General features: G+C 48.4%; 1 protein-coding gene across 1 annotated transcript in view; it reads right to left on the bottom strand.

Moving 5' to 3' along the window:
* Positions 1 to 22,518, bottom strand: part of LOC146809831 (histo-blood group ABO system transferase 2-like) — a 742,328-nt gene that overhangs the window by 591,667 nt on the left and 128,143 nt on the right. Inside the window, exon 2 of the mRNA XM_085616681.1 lies at positions 19,304 to 19,397. Within this exon, the coding sequence (XP_085472807.1) occupies positions 19,304 to 19,389 (86 nt within the window). The 5' untranslated portion in view covers positions 19,390 to 19,397. The remainder of the gene's footprint in view (positions 1 to 19,303; positions 19,398 to 22,518) is intronic.

Here is a 22,518-nt window from a genome sequence, read left to right as displayed (position 1 = left end):
GGATTGGAACTGGAGCACATGCTGCACACGGACAGAAAGAGGAAGTAAGAAGCCAGACGAGATTGCTGGCAGAGAAGAGTCGGCTGAATCCAGGCTTTCATTTCAGTATTAGATAAGTATGACTACCCCAACCATTGTTCACCCCGATCCCACTGCAAAAGAAATACTGAGTCTGATCATTCGACAAGATGCTGCCCTGGTGATGCAGCATCTGTTTGGCATGTGGTCTGATTCCAAGGAAACACTTCCAACTCCGAAGCCTGAACCGAAGGGTATCAATAAATGTTGGAGAGTTGTTTTCCTTAAAAAGGAGAACAAGTTGATTTGTTTTTATAGATTTGGAAATTCATGAAATCTGAATATGGGCATGTTAAAGTTGCCAAGTTGATACCCTGCCTGGGCATGGCTGGTCTTGTTCTTTGCCCTTCTCACCCCTACCTACTACAGCAATGCTTCAGATTTTGCTTTGTAGGATATCATAACATAATAGCACAGGGTAGCTTTAGTGTTACGATGCAATTAGGTCTGACAGAATGATGTAATTCAGAGTAATGGAAGGACTCCCCCCCAAAGAAATGACTCATTAAGAAAACACCGCAACACGGCCTGATATATGTGAGGCAAATTACTTCTTAAGATACACAGTGGCAGGCCTGGGGAGCTAGGGGGGGCGCAAAGTTCAGCCGCGAGAAAGCGGAGACCCCTGATGGCAAGAGCTTGTTGGGACATATGAATATACAAGACCCCCAAAACAAGACCTGGGTGGGGCTGCCTTATGAAAATAGCATTCAGAGGATTCTAAATGTTTGTTTACGAAGAGGCCTGCATTAGAGACCTCATCACCTCCACCCAAGCTGTGGAAAGAGGGGCCAGGCGTGAGGCCTAAACCCTGCCTGGAACAGCCCCCTGCGCATGGTCACAGCAGCTTGACCAGTGAGTACTGCAATACTCTGCAAGTATTGACTGCGGACAAAGGAGAACACGCCAGATAAATCTATTCACCTGCGGCCAACTGTAAAGATAAGGCCTTTCCGAAATCGAACAGACATTCCGGATGGGCACATAGGCCTGCTTCTCAGGCCACAACCACGTGCAGAGCTCACACGCCGGACCCATATTGGGGTAAACAGAGTAGACGGTGCACCCCACCTGAGACCCCAATATTAAGCTGCTGTCATTGAGATTAATAGACATTGTCAATAAATCTACAGCAGAGCAAGCAGCCTGCAAGCCCGTCATGCACTACAGCAGCAACTGGGGAAAAAACAAAATACAGCAACACCTGCCAGACGAAGATGGGTAGAACTGAGACAAAGCAAGCCAAACTGCAGTTTGAACCCTGGAAAAGCCCCAAACTCAGGGCGATAACGAACAGCAGACAGCTGACTAACCCACTAAGGCCTCGCAAACTGCCAATGATTAACTCAAATCACTACTTACAACCATGAAACATAGCCTCTCCTCAATTGAAACCAAGATGGACTTAATGTGCAACCGAATGGACTTCATGACCAAAAAACTGGAGAAACATGACGCTCGAATTGGGGAAGCGGAACAAAGAATCTGTGATCTAGAAGACGCCTCAGGGGCCAAGAGGACACAATTGACGCAAATGGATCGTCTTTTAAAGATCATTGCAGCCAAGAATGAGGACCTTGAGGCACGCTCTAGGCGCAACAATATACGCATTCTTGGTGCACCAGAAGGCGCCAACACTGGGAGGATGGAATGCTATGTGGAACACATGTTACGTACCACTTTTGGAGCTGAAGCATTCTCCGCACAGCTGGTAGTGGAAAGAGTGCTCCCCTCACTGGGACCGAGACCACCCCTGGAACTCCTTCCAGGCCTATTAATGCTAAGTTTCCTAATTATAGGGACCGTGATACCACCCTTCGCTTAGCCAGAGCCAAGCAGCAGATTGCATTTGATGGACATACTATTGCGCTATACCCGACTTCACATTTGCAGTTCAAGAAGCCAGGAGAAGGTTCATACCAGTTAAGAAAAAACTGCTACAGGCGCAAATTGACTATGCAATGATGTATCCGGCACGCCTATGAGTCACCCATCAGGGGAAGTAGCAATTACATTTTTTACGAACCCCCAACAAGTGGAGGACAACCTTAAATGACTGCGGAAAGACCAGGCCATTTGTGAGAGAAAAAGTAGAGGTGACCGCTCGCCATCCCCCGTGTCAGAGAATGAGTAACCAGACTACTGGTGTGCTGGTCGTGAGTATGTTGGGCAGAGGATGGACTAGAGACACCAGGATTAACATGTTATAAGCATTGTCATTGTTAAAGTTATGCGAGAGGCAACCACTGCTAGCACTGCTAGTCTCTAATGCCCTTGCAGCCTAGTGAGCGTGTTATTCTGCTGTTCCAAGGCACCCCTCTCTCTCTCCTCTGATTCCAGGATAGAGGGAGAAATAGTTTTTTGTGCCCTCTGGCGATACCCCAATGGGTGATCCCTCGCCACTCTCTCAATAGAACTCTCGAGAGGTAAAAACTTCACACATGTGTCTCTCCCTTCTCTGTCCCTTCATTGATTCTCTTCATCCCTTTTCCTTTTTTCCCCCTTATTCACTGTTTGGAACAACTGTGTTTTTTTATTTCATGATTAATACAAGCAATCGGAATTGCATGCTAAGGCAGTTGTTTGTTACTGTTTAGGTTCAAGAGGGTGGGTATGATGTCCTCTGCAAGGTTGGGTTGTCAATGTGGGTGAGGGGAGGAAATAGGGTCTGTTTGAACCAGTACATAGAGCTCAATATAGGCAGAAATGCATTGCAGGAACTAGGATACACAAACACGAGGCCAGCTTCTGGCCACTACAATCCAATAGCCCGGATGGCGAGCATGCTTGAATGACAAGGTCCCAAAAACTAGAGATACGCTTTACAACATGGAATGTACGGGGAATAGGGAATCCACGCAAATGTAGACAAATCCTGGCCTGCCTAGCTAGGCGCCCAAATTGCAATGCCACAGGAAACCCACCTCAATCCAAAGGGCCCCAGAGATTCGCTGCACGATGGGCCGAGCATAGATGCTTTGAATCATATTCCACATACACAAGAGGCAAGGCAATCCTGGTCAAAAGAAACACACAGTATTTACCTAAGGGGACACTGCAGGACCACAGGGCCGATTCAGTTTCATATGGAGAAAACTGGTCTCTCACTCCGATACACTGGTCAGTTGCTAAGGGCCCAACACTGATGACCCACTTTTTTCACATATTTATGGGGTGAAATAATGGCCATTGGTTCGACCTACGTGATTTGGGGGGGGGGAGACTTCAACATGACTCCTAAGCCAGCACTGGATAGATCACTGCAGTCAGGATTCATAGCAATGCACAATCGGGAGAGAGATGCGGATCCTACTACAGTAGCATGCGCAGTGATGGCACTGCAGAAAATCGCAAAGGCACTAGATATGCCAATGATGTATTCGCCCTTGCTCCCTCTGGCTTGCCAGCCTGACCTGGAAGTGACCCAGGAACTACAATGTCGCCAGCTACTAAACAAGATGAAATGTGCGAAATGGGATCTCTATCTTGATGTGGTCTTCCGCACGAAGGAACAGTTTTTCCAAAGTGCCGGTCTAACGCCATTGGAGCTCTTTATGTATGTCAGCCTATGACAGTGTGAGGGCAGCAATGCCTGAGTTCCCTAATGCACCACCTGCACTGATCCTGCTACACCGTATACTGCAGAACACTAGCTCCTCACATGTAGTATCCCTCCATACCACAGCACACAAATAGCAACACATAGCGTCCAGATAGGTTCCCATTTGCACTGGGATGAAGAGTTGGGTACACTCCTTAGTGATAAACAATGGACCTACTGCCGCTGTTAAATGGTAGCGGCAGTTTCAGTCGATAACCTTTCAAGTATTGCCCGGCGGTAATCGCCTCTCATACCATTCGATAATTTACCAATGAAAGAGGCAGGCGCCGGCGACTGGAAGGCAGGAAACAAAGTTTTATTCCGTCGGAGCAGAACACATCAGATCAGACAGCAAGGTATCGTCACGAGGTGCTCTAACTGCATCTCTGAGACCTGGTCTCTTATACACACGTTTATGACTTTATTGCAGGTTTATCATACATGGCACATTCTTGAGATTGCTTTGATACATGAAAGGACATCCTCGGAGCCCCCAGCTCGGGGCCGCTCCCACACATAGTTACAGTAGAGGTCCCCACCCCACCCGCGGTAGGAGATGGCTATCACACAGCTGAACATTCCACCAATTCCCGGGGGTGTGTGCAACCGGTCGGGTCTCAGGGGGTGGGAGCCTTGATCAACTGTAATCCCTTTGAAGTGAGGTGTTTCCCTTACAGTAGGGGCAATAAACTGCATCCGCAGGGCTAGGTGATGGCCTGGGATCGGCCCGGACAATCGGGCGTAGAGGAAGGGGGGTTATCAAAAGGATGTATGACCATGTATGGGATGAAAGGAGGTGTTGGTGAAGCACGGGATGTGGTTCCATGGCAGGGTCGCGCAGAAGGAGAGGGTTTATGACCCATGTATGAGAGAGCAGGGGTGATTAGCGCGTGGGGGGATGTTCGCAGCGCCAGAGGGACGCGCTGGCGATCGATAATGAGCAGGGAGAGAGGCCATGGTGCCTAAAATGGCTGCTGTACGTTTTTGCGTGCGGTGCTGGGGAAGAGGCAAGATGGCGCAGATACTGTTCAGATACGAACTAAATTTCCACAGTCCTCCCTTTTAACATATCTCGCCAGCTTGCTAGTTCGGATCTATCCCCATAATATTACGTATTTCTATCTCATACAGAGCTTTCATGCGTTCAGTTTCAAAGTCCAAAGTCTTCGGGCAGATGCAGTTTGCAAAAAGTGAACATAGAGGTGGCAAGCACTGAATCCCCAGACAGCACCCACACAGTATCACAATTGGTATCATGATAAATGAAAACACCCTCCACCCCCAACTTTTAATAGTGTCCCAGAACCAACTCCCGAGCGACCATCCTTCTTGTTCCTGATGAACCTCTGAGGAAAGTCTGTGGAGGTGTTCAATTGCTTTGTAGACTGAGGGTGAGTTATCCGGCACGTAGGTACAACAGCTGGATCCAATGATGCGGCATGCTCCTCCGTGGTCAGCCAGAACCACATCTAGAACGAGGTGGTTCTGAAGAGCCACCAGGCGGACGGCCTGAAGCTCAGCGGTGTTGTTGGAGAGGATGCCGGCTGTAATGTTCATTGTGGTTTCGACTGCCTGGGTTAGGTGCCGGATGGCACGGCTGTTTGCCATTGGACCCCACAGTGGAACAAGTCCATTTACTGCATCCAGGAACTGTGCTCCAGTGGAGTCGGCTTGTACAATGTCCTTGGCACGTTTCTGCCGGTGATGGTTTGCTGGAGCCACATATGTTGGAGGGAGGATAAAAGCGATGTAGCAGGTGCCTCCCCAACCTTTCGGAAGCCAGGTGTAGGCCTTGGTACCACAGACGAAGTACATATTTGGGGAGGTGACAAAGGAGGGTGGGTCATCTGAGTCCAATGTTCGGGTGATGAGACAGGAACTGTGGCCTACCGGCTGTGTTCCTAGGCCTTCGAGGCACACCAGACCTGTGATGTTGACGACGGATAGGGCCACTGTTAGGGTGGCGGCCGTTCGTTTCCGGAGGTAAGAGAAGGTGGGTCTGGCTGGGTTGTTGAACACCTGCATTTCAACTCGCTCCTTGGCAGGGATGTCCGTATGGAAAGAGGTGTTTGATCTCAGGGGACAAAAGGGGGCAGAGGTTTTTTCAGTTTGGTTCAGCCAGAACCCATGATAGAAGTGTGACACAGTTTTGCCGGAAGTGGCATGGTCCTTGTAACTTTCTTGCAGGAGGATTAGCCAAGCGAGGCAGGAGCCATGGACAGAGAAGGGTGAAGGGATGAAAGGGATAGAATGTCGAGTGGCATGTGGTAGCAATCCACAGATCCAGCAGTTAGTGGCATTGGCGGCAAGATTGTGTTGATGGAGCAGTTGCACAAAAGAGTTATTCCAGAACTCCTTACGTCTTTCTCGGAGTTGGGGTGAAAGTGAAATCAGATGGTGTTCGTTCATGGTGGTGGGTCGGGCAGTGGTCAGCAATGTCTTATGAGCGGGTGCGTTTTCTTCCATGATCCAGAAAGTGACCATGAGAAGGAGGCAGAGGAGAAGGGTAACAAAAAGTGCTATAGTCTTTGAGCTGTGCATTTTGTCCGTCTTTGGGTTTTTGTAGTGGATATTCGGACGTCCGGTTGCTTCCATCATCTTCATGTCGGGCGCTTCCATCACCTTCAAGGGACTGGGTAGCGGGCAGAACCACAGACTTTGTTTAGTTTCTCTCCTGGAAGCCTTTGAGGTGACTAGGCTACCGCTCTGAGATTTTCAACTGAGTTCGTGGTCTGCTTAGCCGAAGTTCCCTCCTTTCGTCGTAGGTTATACCCTTCTTTGGATGGCACAGTGGGATCGGGATATTCAGTCAATTCAAGTGTCTCTGTATTCGGGTAGCAGCTCAGGGATGGTCGGTCCTTGTCCAGAAGTTCCTCCTGGGTGGTGATGTTGTCGGTGGTCGTCAGGGTCGATGATACCTTCTTGCAGTGGTGTGCATGCAGCCAATTATGTTTCCCCTCCACTCGAAGAGCTGTTCGGGTGGTGATCAGGACTTGCAGGGGGCCCGTCCACCGGGGCTCCAGACTCTTGGTGCGCTGGAAGTTGCGCACTAGGACAAAGTCACCGGGTTGGATGTCGTGTCCGGGGCCCCTGGAAGCGTCGGGAATGGCTTGCAGCACCTGCTGATGGATAACAGACAACGTTTTAGTTAGATTGTACAGATAGTCAGACATGAGGACGTCCGGGACGTCGTGAATGGATGCTGGTTTTGGTGCAGTCCATAGGTTCATAGGTCGCCCGAAGACGACCTCGTAGGGGGTTAAGTGGTGTTTGGTAGGAGTGGAACGCATTGATAGCAATGCTAGTGGGAGGGCGTCTGGCCATTTCAGTCCTGTAGTGGCAACTATTTTGGCTAGTTTGAGTTTCAATGTGGCATTATGTCGCTCAACCAAGCCTGCAGATTGGGGGTGGAAGACCGCATGGAACTTTTGTTTTACACCCAACCCCTTTAAGATGAGTTGGATAACTTCGGCTACAAAGTGGGGGCCGTTGTCGCTCCACAGAATTCGACAAAGGCCGTAACGGGGGAAGAATTCTTTCAGTAGTACTTTTGCGGTAGTCATAGCAGTGTTGTCGCGGGTTGGGTAGGCTTCCACCCATTTGCTGAAGGCGCACACAACGACAAGCACGTACTTCAGGGTTTGGCACCTTTCTAACTGAATGTAGTCCATCTGTAGGACCTCAAAGGGGTGACTAGGAACCCCAAACCCCCCCCGGGGTACAGCAGTTCCTTTACCAGGGTTGTGTTGGAGGCATATCAGACATTGTTGGACTAGGCGTTTAGCTGAGTCTGGGATTTTGTCGTTGTGCCAGACTTTGGAGATGAGTTCAATCATGGGGGCAGACCCTATGTGTGCGGGGGAGTGTGTCATGGTCAGCATGGGAATCAGGTATGAGTCAGGTAGCAACCATTTGTTCGTGTCTTTAGTTCGCCAGCAGCCTTCATCGTCTTTCAATCCCACCCATGCCCATTCAGCCAATTCGTGTGGTGAGCTGGCCAATTGTATGTCTCTAATGGTTTCCCTAGCATCCTTCCATTTTTCAGTTTGTGACCTGGTCACGTACATGCATGTTGTTGACCTATTCTCGGCTGTGGTTCGGGCAGTGACGTCAGCCAGCGCGTTTCCCTGTCCTATAATGTCCGTCACCTTTTTGTGTGCCTGGCATTTGATCACAGCTAGCCGTGTTGGGAGGAGGACTGCTTCGGTCAGAGCGGAGACTAGATCTCCATGTAGGATGGGTGTGCCATGGGAAGTCAGGAATCCCCTCTCCTTCCATAGGAGCCCAAGTGGTGAACCACCCCGAAGGCGTACTGGCTGTCGGTGTAAATGTTTGTGGTCGTCCCTGCTGCTAGGATGCATGCTCGTGTGAGAGCAATCAGTTCAGCCGCCTGTGCGGATCGCTGTGTGATGCGGGCTGTCTCAACAACTGTTCGGGCTGTGGTGACTGCATAGGCAGCTGAGGTGGTGCCATCGGGGAGCTTGATGCATGAGCCATCTACCCATAGTTCTCCGTCAGGGTCCGGGAAGGCAGTATCTCGGAGGTCAACCCTACTCTTAGTCTGTTCGTCGGTGAGGGTCACGCAGTCATGTATAGGGGACGCATTGGGGTCAGTGTCAGGGAGAGGTAGCAGAGTGGCCGGGTTCAGAGTGGTGCATCGTTTCAGCGTGATGTGGGGTGCAAGCAGAGTCAGTTCATAACCAGTCAGTCGTGCGCTAGTCAGGTGTTGAGTCTTGGTCTAGTTCAGGAGGGTGTCAACCGCATGAGGTACTAACACAGTGAGGGGGTTCGAGAGCACGATCCCCTCACTTTGCCGGATAGAGACAGCAGCGGCGGCTACTGCTCGAAGGCAGGCGGGCAAAGCTCGGGCTACGGGGTCGAGAGTGGCAGAGAAGTAGGCACAAGGGCGTTGTTTAGGACCTATGGACTGGGTTAGGACAGACAACGCTCATCCCCCCCTTTCGTGGGTGTAGAGGGAGAAAGGTTTAGTGTAGTCTGGGGTTCCTAGGACTGGTGCCGAACAAAGGGCATTTCGCAATTCTTTGAAGGAGAACTGGCATTCGGGTGTCCAGGGGAGGGGGAAGGGGGCGTCTTTAGCTAGCAGGGAAAGCAGAGGTTTTACTATAAGGCTGAAGTTTGGCAACCACTGTCGACAGAAGGAGGTGAGGCCGACCAGGGACCGCACTTGCTTCTGGGTTTTGGGGACAGGGGTTTCTAGGATGGTCTGAATTCGGTCAGGGGTAAGTTTCCTCCCGTCTTTGGATAGGAGGTGGCCTAGGTATGTCACTTGGGGTTGGCAGAATTGTAACTTCTTCCTGGAGACCTTGTGGCCGTTCTCCGCGAGGAAGTGGAGGAGGTGAATGGTGGCTGTGACTGCAAGTGGAGTAGTGTCGGCCGCCAAAAGAATGTCATCGACGTACTGTATTAACACCACTCCATCTGGTAGCTGGACTGCATCTAGTTGTCTCTTGAGGGCTTGGCTATAAATGCTGGGGCTCTCAGTGTAGCCTTGGGGTGCCCTACAGAATCTGTATGAACGGGATTTTAAGGTGAAGCCGAACAGGTGGCGGCTGTCTGGGTGGATGGGGATGGAAAAGAATGCGTTCTTGAGATCAATAACGGTAAAGGTGGTGGCAGTGGACGGAATCAGGGTGAGGATGGTGGTGATGTCCGAGACCACGGGGTACTGAGGTATGACTACTTTGTTAACCTCTCGTAAGTCAACAATGAAGCGGTATGCCTTCTCATCTCCCTCGCCTTGCTTCTTTACAATGGGTAGGATAGGGCTGTTGCAAACATTACTGACTACTTCTTCTACCACTCCTGCATCGACTAGGGACTGGATGATTTCCACCAATGCCTTCTCGCCTTCGGGCGATATCCTGGCATTTGATCACAGCTAGCCGTGTTGGGAGGAGGACTGCTTCGGTCAGAGCGGAGACTAGATCTCCATGTAGGATGGGTGTGCCATGGGAAGTCAGGAATCCCCTCTCCTTCCATAGGAGCCCAAAGTGGTGAACCACCCCGAAGGCGTACTGGCTGTCGGTGTAAATGTTTGTGGTCGTCCCTGCTGCTAGGATGCATGCTCGTGTGAGAGCAATCAGTTCAGCCGCCTGTGCGGATCGCTGTGTGATGCGGGCTGTCTCAACAACTGTTCGGGCTGTGGTGACTGCATAGGCAGCTGAGGTGGTGCCATCGGGTAGCTTGATGCATGAGCCATCTACCCATAGTTCTCCGTCAGGGTCCGGGAAGGCAGTATCTCGGAGGTCAACCCTACTCTTAGTCTGTTCGTCGGTGAGGGTCACGCAGTCATGTATAGGGGACGCATTGGGGTCAGTGTCAGGGAGAGGTAGCAGAGTGGCCGGGTTCAGAGTGGTGCATCGTTTCAGCGTGATGTGGGGTGCAAGCAGAGTCAGTTCATAACCAGTCAGTCGTGCGCTAGTCAGGTGTTGAGTCTTGGTCTAGTTCAGGAGGGTGTCAACCGCATGAGGTACTAACACAGTGAGGGGGTTCGAGAGCACGATCCCCTCACTTTGCCGGATAGAGACAGCAGCGGCGGCTACTGCTCGAAGGCAGGCGGGCAAAGCTCGGGCTACGGGGTTGAGAGTGGCAGAGAAGTAGGCACAAGGGCGTTGTTTAGGACCTATGGACTGGGTTAGGACAGACAACGCTCATCCCCCCCTTTCGTGGGTGTAGAGGGAGAAAGGTTTAGTGTAGTCTGGGGTTCCTAGGACTGGTGCCGAACAAAGGGCATTTCGCAATTCTTTGAAGGAGAACTGGCATTCGGGTGTCCAGGGGAGGGGGAAGGGGGCGTCTTTAGCTAGCAGGGAAAGCAGAGGTTTTACTATAAGGCTGAAGTTTGGCAACCACTGTCGACAGAAGGAGGTGAGGCCGACCAGGGACCGCACTTGCTTCTGGGTTTTGGGGACAGGGGTTTCTAGGATGGTCTGAATTCGGTCAGGGGTAAGTTTCCTCCCGTCTTTGGATAGGAGGTGGCCTAGGTATGTCACTTGGGGTTGGCAGAATTGTAACTTCTTCCTGGAGACCTTGTGGCCGTTCTCCGCGAGGAAGTGGAGGAGGTGAATGGTGGCTGTGACTGCAAGTGGAGTAGTGTCGGCCGCCAAAAGAATGTCATCGACGTACTGTATTAACACCACTCCATCTGGTAGCTGGACTGCATCTAGTTGTCTCTTGAGGGCTTGGCTATAAATGCTGGGGCTCTCAGTGTAGCCTTGGGGTGCCCTACAGAATCTGTATGAACGGGATTTTAAGGTGAAGCCGAACAGGTGGCGGCTGTCTGGGTGGATGGGGATGGAAAAGAATGCGTTCTTGAGATCAATAACGGTAAAGGTGGTGGCAGTGGACGGAATCAGGGTGAGGATGGTGGTGATGTCCGAGACCACGGGGTACTGAGGTATGACTACTTTGTTAACCTCTCGTAAGTCAACAATGAAGCGGTATGCCTTCTCATCTCCCTCGCCTTGCTTCTTTACAATGGGTAGGATAGGGCTGTTGCAAACATTACTGACTACTTCTTCTACCACTCCTGCATCGACTAGGGACTGGATGATTTCCACCAATGCCTTCTCGCCTTCGGGCGATATCCGATACTGTGGAAGTTTTGGGAGCACCGCGTCCGGTCGGACAGTTATGTGTACGGGGTCGATCACCATGCGTCCTACGTCTGAGTCGGTTTTTGCCCACAGGTGTGAGGGTAACGTGTCAAGTAGGGACAAGTCAGCATTGGTTATGGAGAACATACGTCGTGTGGGGCAAGACCTGAACAGATCCGGGTTATCGTGCAGGATGACTCGGACTCCGTCTGGGGAACATCTGATGGTTGCTCGGAAATGTTTTAGCAAATCAAGTCCCATAATAGCATCGGGGGTGTTGGAGGAGAGCAGGAATGTTGTGTCAGTGGTGTTATCTTCTAAGTCAAAGGAGATTGGTGCTGACAAGGGGTTAGTGGAGGGCGTTCCATCAAAGCCTATTGAGGTTACGTGTGAGCCAGACAAGGGTGCCCTAGGAATCAGTCGTTTAGATAACGCACTACGTGTCGCCCCAGTATCTACCAGAAATGGAGACTTTGTGCCCAAGACCTTAGCAGTGACGTAAGGACCTTGCTGGTCAACACGGAGTTCGACTGGATCCCTCCCTTGCCCCTGGCGGTCCTATGCAAAGTCATGGGTGTTTTCGCAGTCGGACTGCTGGCACTGGTTCTGTCGGGGGCGATCAAAGGTGTTTGGTCTGCCTGGCCTGTCGTTGGTGGCGTCGTTCGTGTACCTTCGCCCCTGTCCTCTACTTCTGGGGTCATATGCTATGTCTCTGGGGTCTCTATTTTTGTTCATTTCCATAAGGACCGGGCACTGGGATTTCCAGTGTCCGAACCCTCTACAGAACGCACATTGGTTCCCGTCTAAGTCTCTTCGTCCAGTGTAGGGTGCAGGTGTATGGTCTCTAAGGGGTAGCTTTCTAGGGGCGGTTGGTTGGTAATTTCCTTTAGGGGGCTCCCTTCCTATGGTCACCCCTTGCAACTGTGCTATCATTACCCTCTCCTTCAGTTCCTTTTTCTTTCTCTCGGACGCCCTATCGTTCTCATTCTTTTGATGTTCGTAGTATTGGGCCATCTGGAGGATAGCTGCGGGTTTGGAGGCTGCCCAACTGCTCTCGCTTGTCTGTAGCTTCTGGGAGACTTCTTGTGACAGACCCTTCACATAATTCTGGACAAAGAGGTGATGTCCGGTTGCAGTGGTCATGTCCTGGCCACTATAATCGGAAAACACTGTCTCGAATCGGGAGAATTATTCAGACACATCCTCCTGGGGTTTCTGGCGACAAGCCGTCACTATTGACCAGTCTACCTTTCTTTCTGGGATTAGAGCCTTCAATTTCTGTACAATCTTGTCTGGGAGTTCCAATATGGCCTTTAGGGGTTTTTGTCCAGGTTCTCGCTGCCTATCTATGGTATCGAGTTGTACCCAGGTATATCCGAACGGCTCAGCGTGGTCGACTTTCCGGATTTACTTCCACACATCAGCCGGTAGACATAACCCGAAGAACAAATCGATATCCGCTAAGGTCATTATGGTTGAACCTAAGGCCATACCTAGTTCGGTGTAGAAGGCCGTCGGGTTCTTTCTTAAGTCGGGTAGGGTTTTTCTAAAGGTCAGGATGTCTTGTCGGTCCCATGGTTGGTAGACCCAGTTATATACAACCCTTCCCTTCGCATCTTGGTGGTTGATGTCGTCGTGTGTTCCCAGACCTCGTGGGGGGACCCAGTAGGGGGCGGCTTCTTTGATGGGCATCATGGCATCAGCTTTTCCTGCCTGGGGTTCAGTCGCTATGGGGGTCTCTGCTTTGGTTGCCTGTCTGTGTTCTTTAAGATGCCGGAAGACTTTGAGTGTACGAGTGAAGAGGTTCGTCACATCGTCCTCTCCTTCCTCCCCAATGTCTACCTTCCTATACAAGGTCGCTAAGCCTTCGGGACTTCTATCTTGGTACCTATCCTCATAGGCATTTAGGGTGTGGTAACAAAGTCGTACGACAAAGTGTCGTCTGTGGTTGTCGGCATACGAGTTATACATGTCTGTTACATAGTCCTCACTTTCTTTTCGTTCTACTAGTGTCCTTACTACTTTATCGATTCCAGCTTGCTCATCCTTTGTTAGTCGATTCATTCTGGCGGAATCTTTCTTTCTTATCTCAGGGTCATCTAACGTTATTGCTAACGTTGTGTTCAGTACAAGAGGCTCGGCCGGCGCGGAGTCCATGAGGGCCGAGGCCCCGGTACTGCTTTCACTTGCGTTTGGGGGTTGCGGGTGCTGTACTACAGGTTGGGAGGGAGCGTATGGAGGGGGCATGTAGATGATCGGGGGACCTAATAGCAATTCGTCATTCGCTCGTTGCTTGGAAGGCAACTCAGGGTAGAGCGTAGAGGAGGTCCTAACAGGGCACTGGCCTGATGTTTCAGACTCTTGTTTCAGTTTAGCTTCTTTTCTCTCCTTTATCTCTTCCTCTAACTTTCTAGCGGCAAGGTGAGCTGCCTTTCGTAATTCCTTTTCTGCTTTTACTTCTTCCCTCTTTTTCCGCTGCATTGCTTCTCTGCGCCACATGCCGATACTGTCAAGCATAGTAGGCGTTGTTTTATTATTACGTAGAGCTATTTCTAGCGTTTCTATTTTATGATCATCAAAGGATCCCATCAGTGGCCACTGACTCTCGGGGTCCTTCTTTGTATATTTATGCCATAGCTTGCTATAAGCTACAGCGACTAGTCCGTATTTAGTGAACATGTCCTTATTAGGGGTGCCTTTCAGTGGAGCCGGATGGTTCACCTCTAATAAGCGGTCCGGGCAGAACCAACTACCAATCAGTGGGGAGAAGATAGGCATGACGGGTTACAATGGGGACAAAAGTCTGCACTACCTATCTTTTCACTGCTTGCAAAGACTAGACGGAATATCTCTATTCCACGTTATTTGCAAGCAGATGAATACCTCCAAAGAACCAATATCGAACAACTAGTGTTCGGACAATCAATCAATCAATGGTGAGAAAGAGATAGGCACGACGGGTTACAATGGGGACAGAACTCTGCGTTACCTACCCTTCACTATTTGCAAAGACTAGACAGAATATTTCTATTCTACGTTATTTGCAAACAGAGAATATCTCAAAGAGCACTATTCTTCAAAACAATCAATATTCGGACAATCAATCAGTGGGGAGATAAAAATAGGCACGACGGGTTACAATGGGGACAAAAGTCTGCGTTACCTACCCTTCACTATCTGCAAAGGAAGAGAGAGAGAGTATTTCTACTCCTCCCCATTTGTAGACAGCGAATATCTCAAAGAGAACAATCAATAAGCAATACTAGTATTTTCAATCAATCAATCAATCGTTTCACAATTTGTCGTGTTTCACGACCTTACCCGGACCGCATGGACAGTTTCTCGTCTTCCGCCTCCAGCGCCCGATAGTCCTCTACTCTCCGTATTTGCCGCGGCACTCCTGATGGTTCCCAGTCAGGACCGTAGATCACTCGAGAGAGGTCGGTTCGGAACCAGTGAAGTTCGGATGATCGGCTGCCAGACGAGGGTCTATCGGGCAGGAGCTCTTTCCGATCGTTGCAGTCGTTCACTCTGTCGTCGGGACCTCTCCCACTGGATCCACGTGTCGCTGATGGGCCCCACGCTTGGGACGCCAATTGTTAAATGGTAGCCGCAGTTTCAGTCGATAACCTTTCAAGTATTGCCCGGCGGTAATCGCCTCTCATACCATTCGATAATTTACCAATGAAAGAGGCAGGCGCCGGAGACTGGAAGGCAGGAAACAAAGTTTTATTCCGTCGGAGCAGAACACATCAGATCAGACAGCAAGGTATCGTCACGAGGTGCTCTAACTGCATCTCTGAGACCTGGTCTCTTATACACACGTTTATGACTTTATTGCAGGTTTATCATACATGGCACATTCTTGAGATTGCTTTGATATATGAAAGGACATCCTCAGAGCCCCCGGCTCGGGGCCGCTCCCACACATAGTTACAGTAGAGGTCCCCACCCCACCCGCGGTAGGAGATGGCTATCACACAGCTGGACATTCCGCCAATTCCCGGGGGTGTGTGCAACCGGTCGGGTCTCAGGGGGTGGGAGCCTTGATCAACTGTAATCCCTTTGAAGTGAGGTGTTTCCCTTACAGTAGGGGCAATAAACTGTATCCGCAGGGCTAGGTGATGGCCTGGAATCGGCCCGGACAATCGGGCGTAGAGGAAGGGGGGTTATCAAAAGGATGTATGACCATGTATGGGATATGAGAGAGCGGGGGTGGTTAGCGCGTGGGGGGATGTTCGCAGCGCCAGAGGGACGCGCTGGCAATCGATAATGAGCAGGGAGAGAGGCCATGGTGCCTAAAATGGCTGCTGTACGTTTTTGCGTGCGGTGCTGGGGAAGAGGCAAGATGGCGCAGATACTGTTCAGATACGAACTAAATTTCCACACCGCCAGCAAGCTGGCTGTGTTTCAGCCAACAGCCGGCTATGCATTATTCCCTTTAAATACATTCATAAACCATACTACACGCCGATTAAAATGCACAGGTTTCAGCAACGTGATAATGACGCCTGCGATCGATGCGGACAAGTGATGGCAGATTTTCTGCACGTCGCCTAGGAATGTGCCCCCATCAAAAATTACTGGAATCAGATATTTGAAGCTTTAGGTCAGATGACTCTGGCCCCTCTGCCAGCATCGCCCATAACTGCGCTCCCGGAATACACAGAAGGAGTTCCAGCTGCAAATAGGAGATATGTAGCGCTGTGGCTGCTGTTGGCCAAACGTAGAGTGACGTGTAGATGGGGTAGAGGGCAGGCTCCTAAATTCAAAGAATGGATACAGGACCTCCTATTTTGGCAAGAGCAAACACTGACCTATGCGGAGCTACTCCCCTTATCCTCCAGGCCAAAAGACATATGGAACCCCTTACACACCTACCTGATAGCTCACCCTGACATAAGCAATAGGCAAGGAGACGCACTTGGGGAGAGGAAGAACTTCCCCTACTACAGACCGACCAGACCCTTCTGAGAGCCAGGCGGAACACACACTGCACATTTAGGATATAGAGTTCCCATAATGTGCAAATATGGGGGATACACCTGTGTCCAATTCAGCATAATGGTCTACTAAGTAACCCAAATGTACAACACCTTTATCCTCTGTTCCACGAGCTATGACGCTGGTATCTATATGCATAAATGTCAGGCGCGCAACACCCATTGGACTCAAAGGGCTTCAGCCCCCCCCGTCGTGTGTGGCAGCCCGGGATGAGACAGCTTCCCGGGCACACACACAGCCGCACCCGAGCACTTCACAGGTCTTTAAAAGACCATTTGCATGTTAATGAGGGTTTGCTGTTGTTTCACCCCTTCTAAGAGCCTCTGCAGCTCCACTCTGCCCATTGCTTAAAGAGATTCAGCCCCTCCACCACCGAAATCAGCTCCACTCTGCCTATTGCTTAAAGATTCAGCCCCCCCGAAATCAGCTCCACTCTGCCTATTGCTTAAAGATTCAGCCCCCCCCGAAATTTTTTCTTAGCCCCCCCCCGAAATGTGGCTCTAGTTGCCCCTCTGATAAATGTTATATATGACAATGATGTGTAATGTATTCCCTCTATCCTGTAAGAAATATTAACAGCCTATGTTACTATGCCTTTGACTTGATTTGAAAATGACAATAAAAACATTTATTTAAAAAAAAGTGTGTTTTTTAGCTTCTGAGTTGAACTACTCAAAAGAAACCAGTGCATCTATTGTAACCCAAAGGCTGAGGTTGATGTCTACATCGTTCATCTTTAATTGCCACACCAGTTGGACATTGAAACAATGCACTTAAATTGAAAGTTAAAGTAAATGTTTGTGCTTTTTTATAAAAACATTATTAGTAACTAACAGTAACCAGTAACACTGGAGTAACCACATACCCGGGGTTCCAAAGCAGCATGCTACCCGGCAACAAGCGCTTCAACGCCTCATCGGGGGTAGTAAGAGCTATATAAATGCAATTAGAATTTACAATTTACATAAGCACACTGCCCGTGCAGTAGATATATTCATACTGTCTATGTGCCTCTGGGTCAGCATGAGTTGTTTGTGCATGCATTGCTTGTATGTTTGTCCTCTGTGCCAATATATCTGTAGATAGGATTGTCAGACTGTGTATATATTTGAGAAAAGACCTTGCATGGTAAATATGTGATCCAAATAATCAGGGGTTTGTTTTACCGACCATCCGAATGTTTGGTACACGTTTTATTTCTTCCAATCTGTATTTATTGCTGCAGTTGGTGAGTGTCAGTCCGAACTACTGGAGCCCAATGAGTGCACTTAATAACTGATAACCTAGGGAATTCCTAACACTTTAGCCCAGGCATCGACTCTGCCTAAGAAAGAGCACCTATATCCTTACCCGCACGCTGAATCTTCACCTGCTTATCACATCACTGATTTTATATTGAACAGTGACTGTCTCTAGCACCGCACTGATAATCTGCAGCACCACTTCATATTCCAGTCCATTAAACGCCAAGAAACATGGACTTTTTGGCCTGGTTAAGTTTCAGAGGTGAGGTATGACTTGGATCCCACATGAAAGCGAGCAACGGGCTCCAAGGTGGGACATACCCTTGGCCACTTAGGGTGTTACATCAAACAGACAAGTGGTAATATGAAGAATGCTTGCAAATAGCGGACATCACTAGCAATTGGTCTGTGGAACATTTCAAACTATAATTTTCATCCACTTTGTCACTCTAGACGTTAGAAGATAAAATACACAGAACCCAGAAGTGGTGCATGGTGCCTAGAGGGAGACTAGGAGAATATGGATAATTTGACATTTTCGCGTTCCGCAGAGAGTGCGAAAATGTCAAAATCTCCGCAATCCGTATCTTACCGTAAATGTTTTTTTTGCTTGCGCTGTAAAAAAATACATTCTCGCGTGCGCGCGATTGCTTTACCTGAATCACTGCGTTCGCCGACAAGTTTTCCCGATTCGGTCGCGTTCTCCACGAGATGTTGGATTGTTGGTAGCCATTTGCGCTGTTTTGCGACAGTTCGCGCCCGCAGTAACGTCATTCGTCACGCGATCATGTCATTCGTCGCGCGATCACATCTTTCTTCTCGCGATCATGCACCGCGAGACAAGTGAAAACAAGATGGCAGCGCCCGTTAGCAACCGCATGGGTAAGTTGGCGAGCCGCGATCACGCAGAAAATACCGTGAACAGGAGGGAAAAAAACTTCTGCGTCTTCACGATATTTCCACGTGTTTGCAGAGATTTTTTAACATTTTCGCGATAGTTTGCGAAAGTGAATTTCGCAAATTCCGCCCACCCCTAATACAAACCATTGACGTGGTATGTCTGTGATGCTCAACAAGTAGAGAGAGGATTGTAGAGTCAAAAGCAGTAGACAGTTCAGAGTATGAGGGTGACAGAATGTTGGTAGTGGAGAACAATGGTTACTAGCAGTCTGTAAACTGATGTTTCTTATAACTTGAGTTAAATTGAATATGCATCACTGGTCTGACCCTGCAGTGCCATGAAATTGTTGGGAGATGTAATTGTAATTTATTTTGAATCCTATGGAAACAAATACATTTTTTACGAATAAGTTCAATTGAAGTATTATCCTCTATCACCTAACTCTCTGGGATGTAATATGCAGCCCTACCATCTATTCCACTCTAGGATTCCCAACAAGTGCTCCCAGTGTCCCGAAGGTTAACCAGTGATGGTCAACAATCTCTTTGATCCCAACCTATAAAAACCCACCATTTACAGCCAGTGTATGAAGGTATGCAACGTGTAACCTACAGTGTATGGTGCTAATACAGCCAGTGAATTCACTCACCCAGTTCTGCCCATGGGCTTTGGCTGATTGTTCCCATGTAAAACAACAGCAAGAGCTAGCATGTCTTTTAACGCAAGAGGACCATGATTTGAGTTGATTTTTCCACAATGAACAGTACAGCACAGGCTTAGACATGGATGCAGTATTTTGTTTCACCAGTCACAAATATGTTTTCTCGGCCAAGAAACCACTTAAGGAATAAATATGACATACTTGTAGATGTAGATGATGGCAGCAACAGCAACAATGGAGCGGAAAATGAAGATATCCATCATATATGTGTCTGTGTCCCAGAACATGGTGGACCCTAGCAGGGAGAGAAGACCAGACAGATCAAACCTTGAAAAAGAAAAAGGGTACAATTAATCCAGTGTATCTTCTAAAGTGAAATCCATAAATAAAATAACCAGGTGACACAGTGTGGAGGTTTAGAAGCTCATTTTCCCAATCTGCTCTAGTACCAATAGGCAAAAGGTTGCGTTTTTCTCGCATAGAAGTTCAGGCATTTGCTCATGTGAGAAATATGTTGTGGATGTAAATTTTGTTGCTACCAATTGAATGCTCACCTAAGGATGCAATGAGATTGCTGCCTTACACACATACCATTTCCCAATCTCATGTGTGACATCACACTGTGCTGTTACAGAACTGAAATATTCCCTGAAGCGTGCAGTCCCTTAACTCCAGAAGTACTCAATTATACTTCATTATGCCCCAAATTAAGGGGCAGATGTATGACTGTTTATTGCTGTCGCAAACGGGAATTCGTCCCATTTGCGACTGTAAAATTGTTCCACCCCATGCACAAACCATATTTTGCGAGTCGCTAACCTATTTCAATCGCAAGTTACCATCTACTTCAAGTAGGAGGTAAACTACTCTCAAACGGTAAGGGGTCCCCAGGGGACCCCTTCCCCTTTGTGAATTTGTGGAAAAATATTTTTAGGAGCAGGCAGTGGTCCCAGGGACCACTGCCTGCCCTTAAAAAATGAAACTGAAAAGTTTCATTTTTCTTTTTTTAAATGCTTCCCGTTTTCCTTTAAGGACAACGGGCTGCATTTTTTTTTTTTTAAAACTGCTTTAGTGAAAAAGCAGTCACAGACACGGTGGTTTGCTGACCCCAACAGGCCAACATCCCTGTGAGTGCTAGCCATTCTCAATAGGGTCGAAAATTCCGTTTGCCTCATGAATATTGATGAGGCATGCAATTTGCGACTCTATTATGAATCGCAAACAGCTTCTGAGACATTGTTGTACATTCAGTTTAGCGAATCGCAAATTGCGAGTCTAAATTCTGCGCAATTTGCGACTCACTAAACTGAAGTGTCGTACATCTGGCCCTAAGAGTTCAAAGGAATTTGACATCCTTGACCCTTTAAATACAGTACATGCCAGTGCTCTCCCTGACCACGTGGGTGAAGTGAAGCGAGACCTAGTGACAAAAGCAAGCTCCCCTGCTCAGCCCTCTTTTCTCAGGGGGAACCTGGATGCCAATGCATATTAGATCAGTGAACATGAAGAGTAGGGCTGCAAATGTGAAAACATAGGCTACGCTCGTAATGCGGCCCAGCCTCTTCCAAAGTTTATTAGTGTGAATCAGGACTGAAAACACTGAACAATGCAGCTGTAAATTTGCTAGTTTTATATTGCCTCTTTCTAATGAGCAGCTAAACACCAAGATTATAACCTTTATTCATGAGTGTCTGGAATAAATGCAGGTGGGCTGGATACATAGCAGGTTTACAGGATAACTACTGATTACTTAAATAAGTTTCATATTGATTCATTGTACGTAAAAATATTTTACATAGCTTTCCTGAAACTCTGACATGAATCCGACCATCCTCTATCTGGCTTCTACACCCAAGTTTTGTGAGCCAGATCACAAAACATTTTTGGCTAGCTCTATTATATGTAATTGATGGTAAGGTAATTTAGTGCATGGTAAAAGCATCTTTAAATACTGTGTTATGAAAGCAAATTTGTGGAGGTGGTAATGTGTGACAAGAATATGGATGCATATTTAAGCAGACAAACTGTGTTTATGCATATCAGCACCAGAATAACAACACCATAATCCAATAACACACACCAAATAAAAATGGCAGCAACAGAGCACAGAATAATTACACATTATGAAACACACCTGCTTGCCCCTCTGTGAGACAGTATGTTGACCTCTAACTCGCAGCTGCTTCCTAGTGACCATTCCTGCTTGCCACACTTCCCACCAGGGAAACCTGATGGCCCTAGCATTATGGAAGAAATATTTAACAACTTTTTGGCATTCATGGGGGTGAATCCCATTAATGCACGATCTGGCCCAAGGTTATTAATTTTTGGCAACTCATGTACAGTAGGGAATTATGTCCACCCCAGGTAAAATTCTCCCTCTCCCATGATAGTGCTAATTCCTGAAAAATTGTGGTCATCCATAAGATTAAACCAATTGCCCACTGCTGGTAAAATTCTGCCCCTTCTAATGGAGGGGCTTTTTACCAAATTGTTGGTATCCATGCCATAATTTCCATCACAGGTAAAATGCGGGAAACAGCCATTACATCGCATGCATAACAATGCATGCGATTACAACGACTTGCTGTAGGGGGTGCTCTAAGCAAAGGAATAGTATAATTTGCTATTCCGACAACTTCCATACTGTTGCACACACTGGAGTTGGATTAGGAAATTATACTATTCTAACATCCTGCACCCCCTACAGCAAGTCGTTGTAGCGACTTACGTTGAAATGGTACTGCGATGTAACAACGCAGTCATTGTAACAACCGCGTTGTAATCGCATGCATTTTAAACGCATGTGATGTGGAGATATATATTCGTAAAATGCTGACCCAGCATGACAATGGTATTTCTTGGTACTCCCTGTCCTAGGTAGAGTAAGTAACAGCGTTTAAACAGAGTCACAGGATTTTTGCAGCAGAGCACAGTAAAATAATGCAGCAGAGTTGACTAAATTATGCAGCGAAAGACAAATTATGTGGTGTATGTAGGAGAGTAGGGTCTGCAATCCTATGAGCACCCAGATTTTTTTGCTTTTGCTTCATTGGTTTACGACTTTCTCCGGCTGTGGGCCTGCCAACCAGACCCACAGCCTAGCTGTTCTCTCTCGAAATTAACACACATGTACGTTAGGTGCATCCACTAATTGGAACTGGGCCGCCTTGTCAGTCCCTGTCTCAGCATGCCACAGGTATCCAGGGCATCGGTGTACCCAGGGCCTACCAGGGGCTGAAGCATGTATTATGCCACCCCTGGAATGGCCGCCCAAATCTGACACAACTGGCTGCACGACAGCTGGGGCCACGTGGTGTAATCACCCGTTGCTGTAGGTGTAGTATTCCTACACCTAAACCCTAAAATGGACACATGGATTCCTATCAGTCACTCCTATGGCAGGCCTTATCAAT

Source organism: Triturus cristatus, chromosome 7 (genome assembly GCF_964204655.1).
Source record: "Triturus cristatus chromosome 7, aTriCri1.1, whole genome shotgun sequence".
In the NCBI taxonomy this organism is placed as follows: Eukaryota; Metazoa; Chordata; class Amphibia; order Caudata; family Salamandridae; genus Triturus; species Triturus cristatus.
The sequence above is the reverse complement of the archived record's forward strand: the minus strand, read 5'-3'. Positions and strand labels throughout refer to the sequence as shown.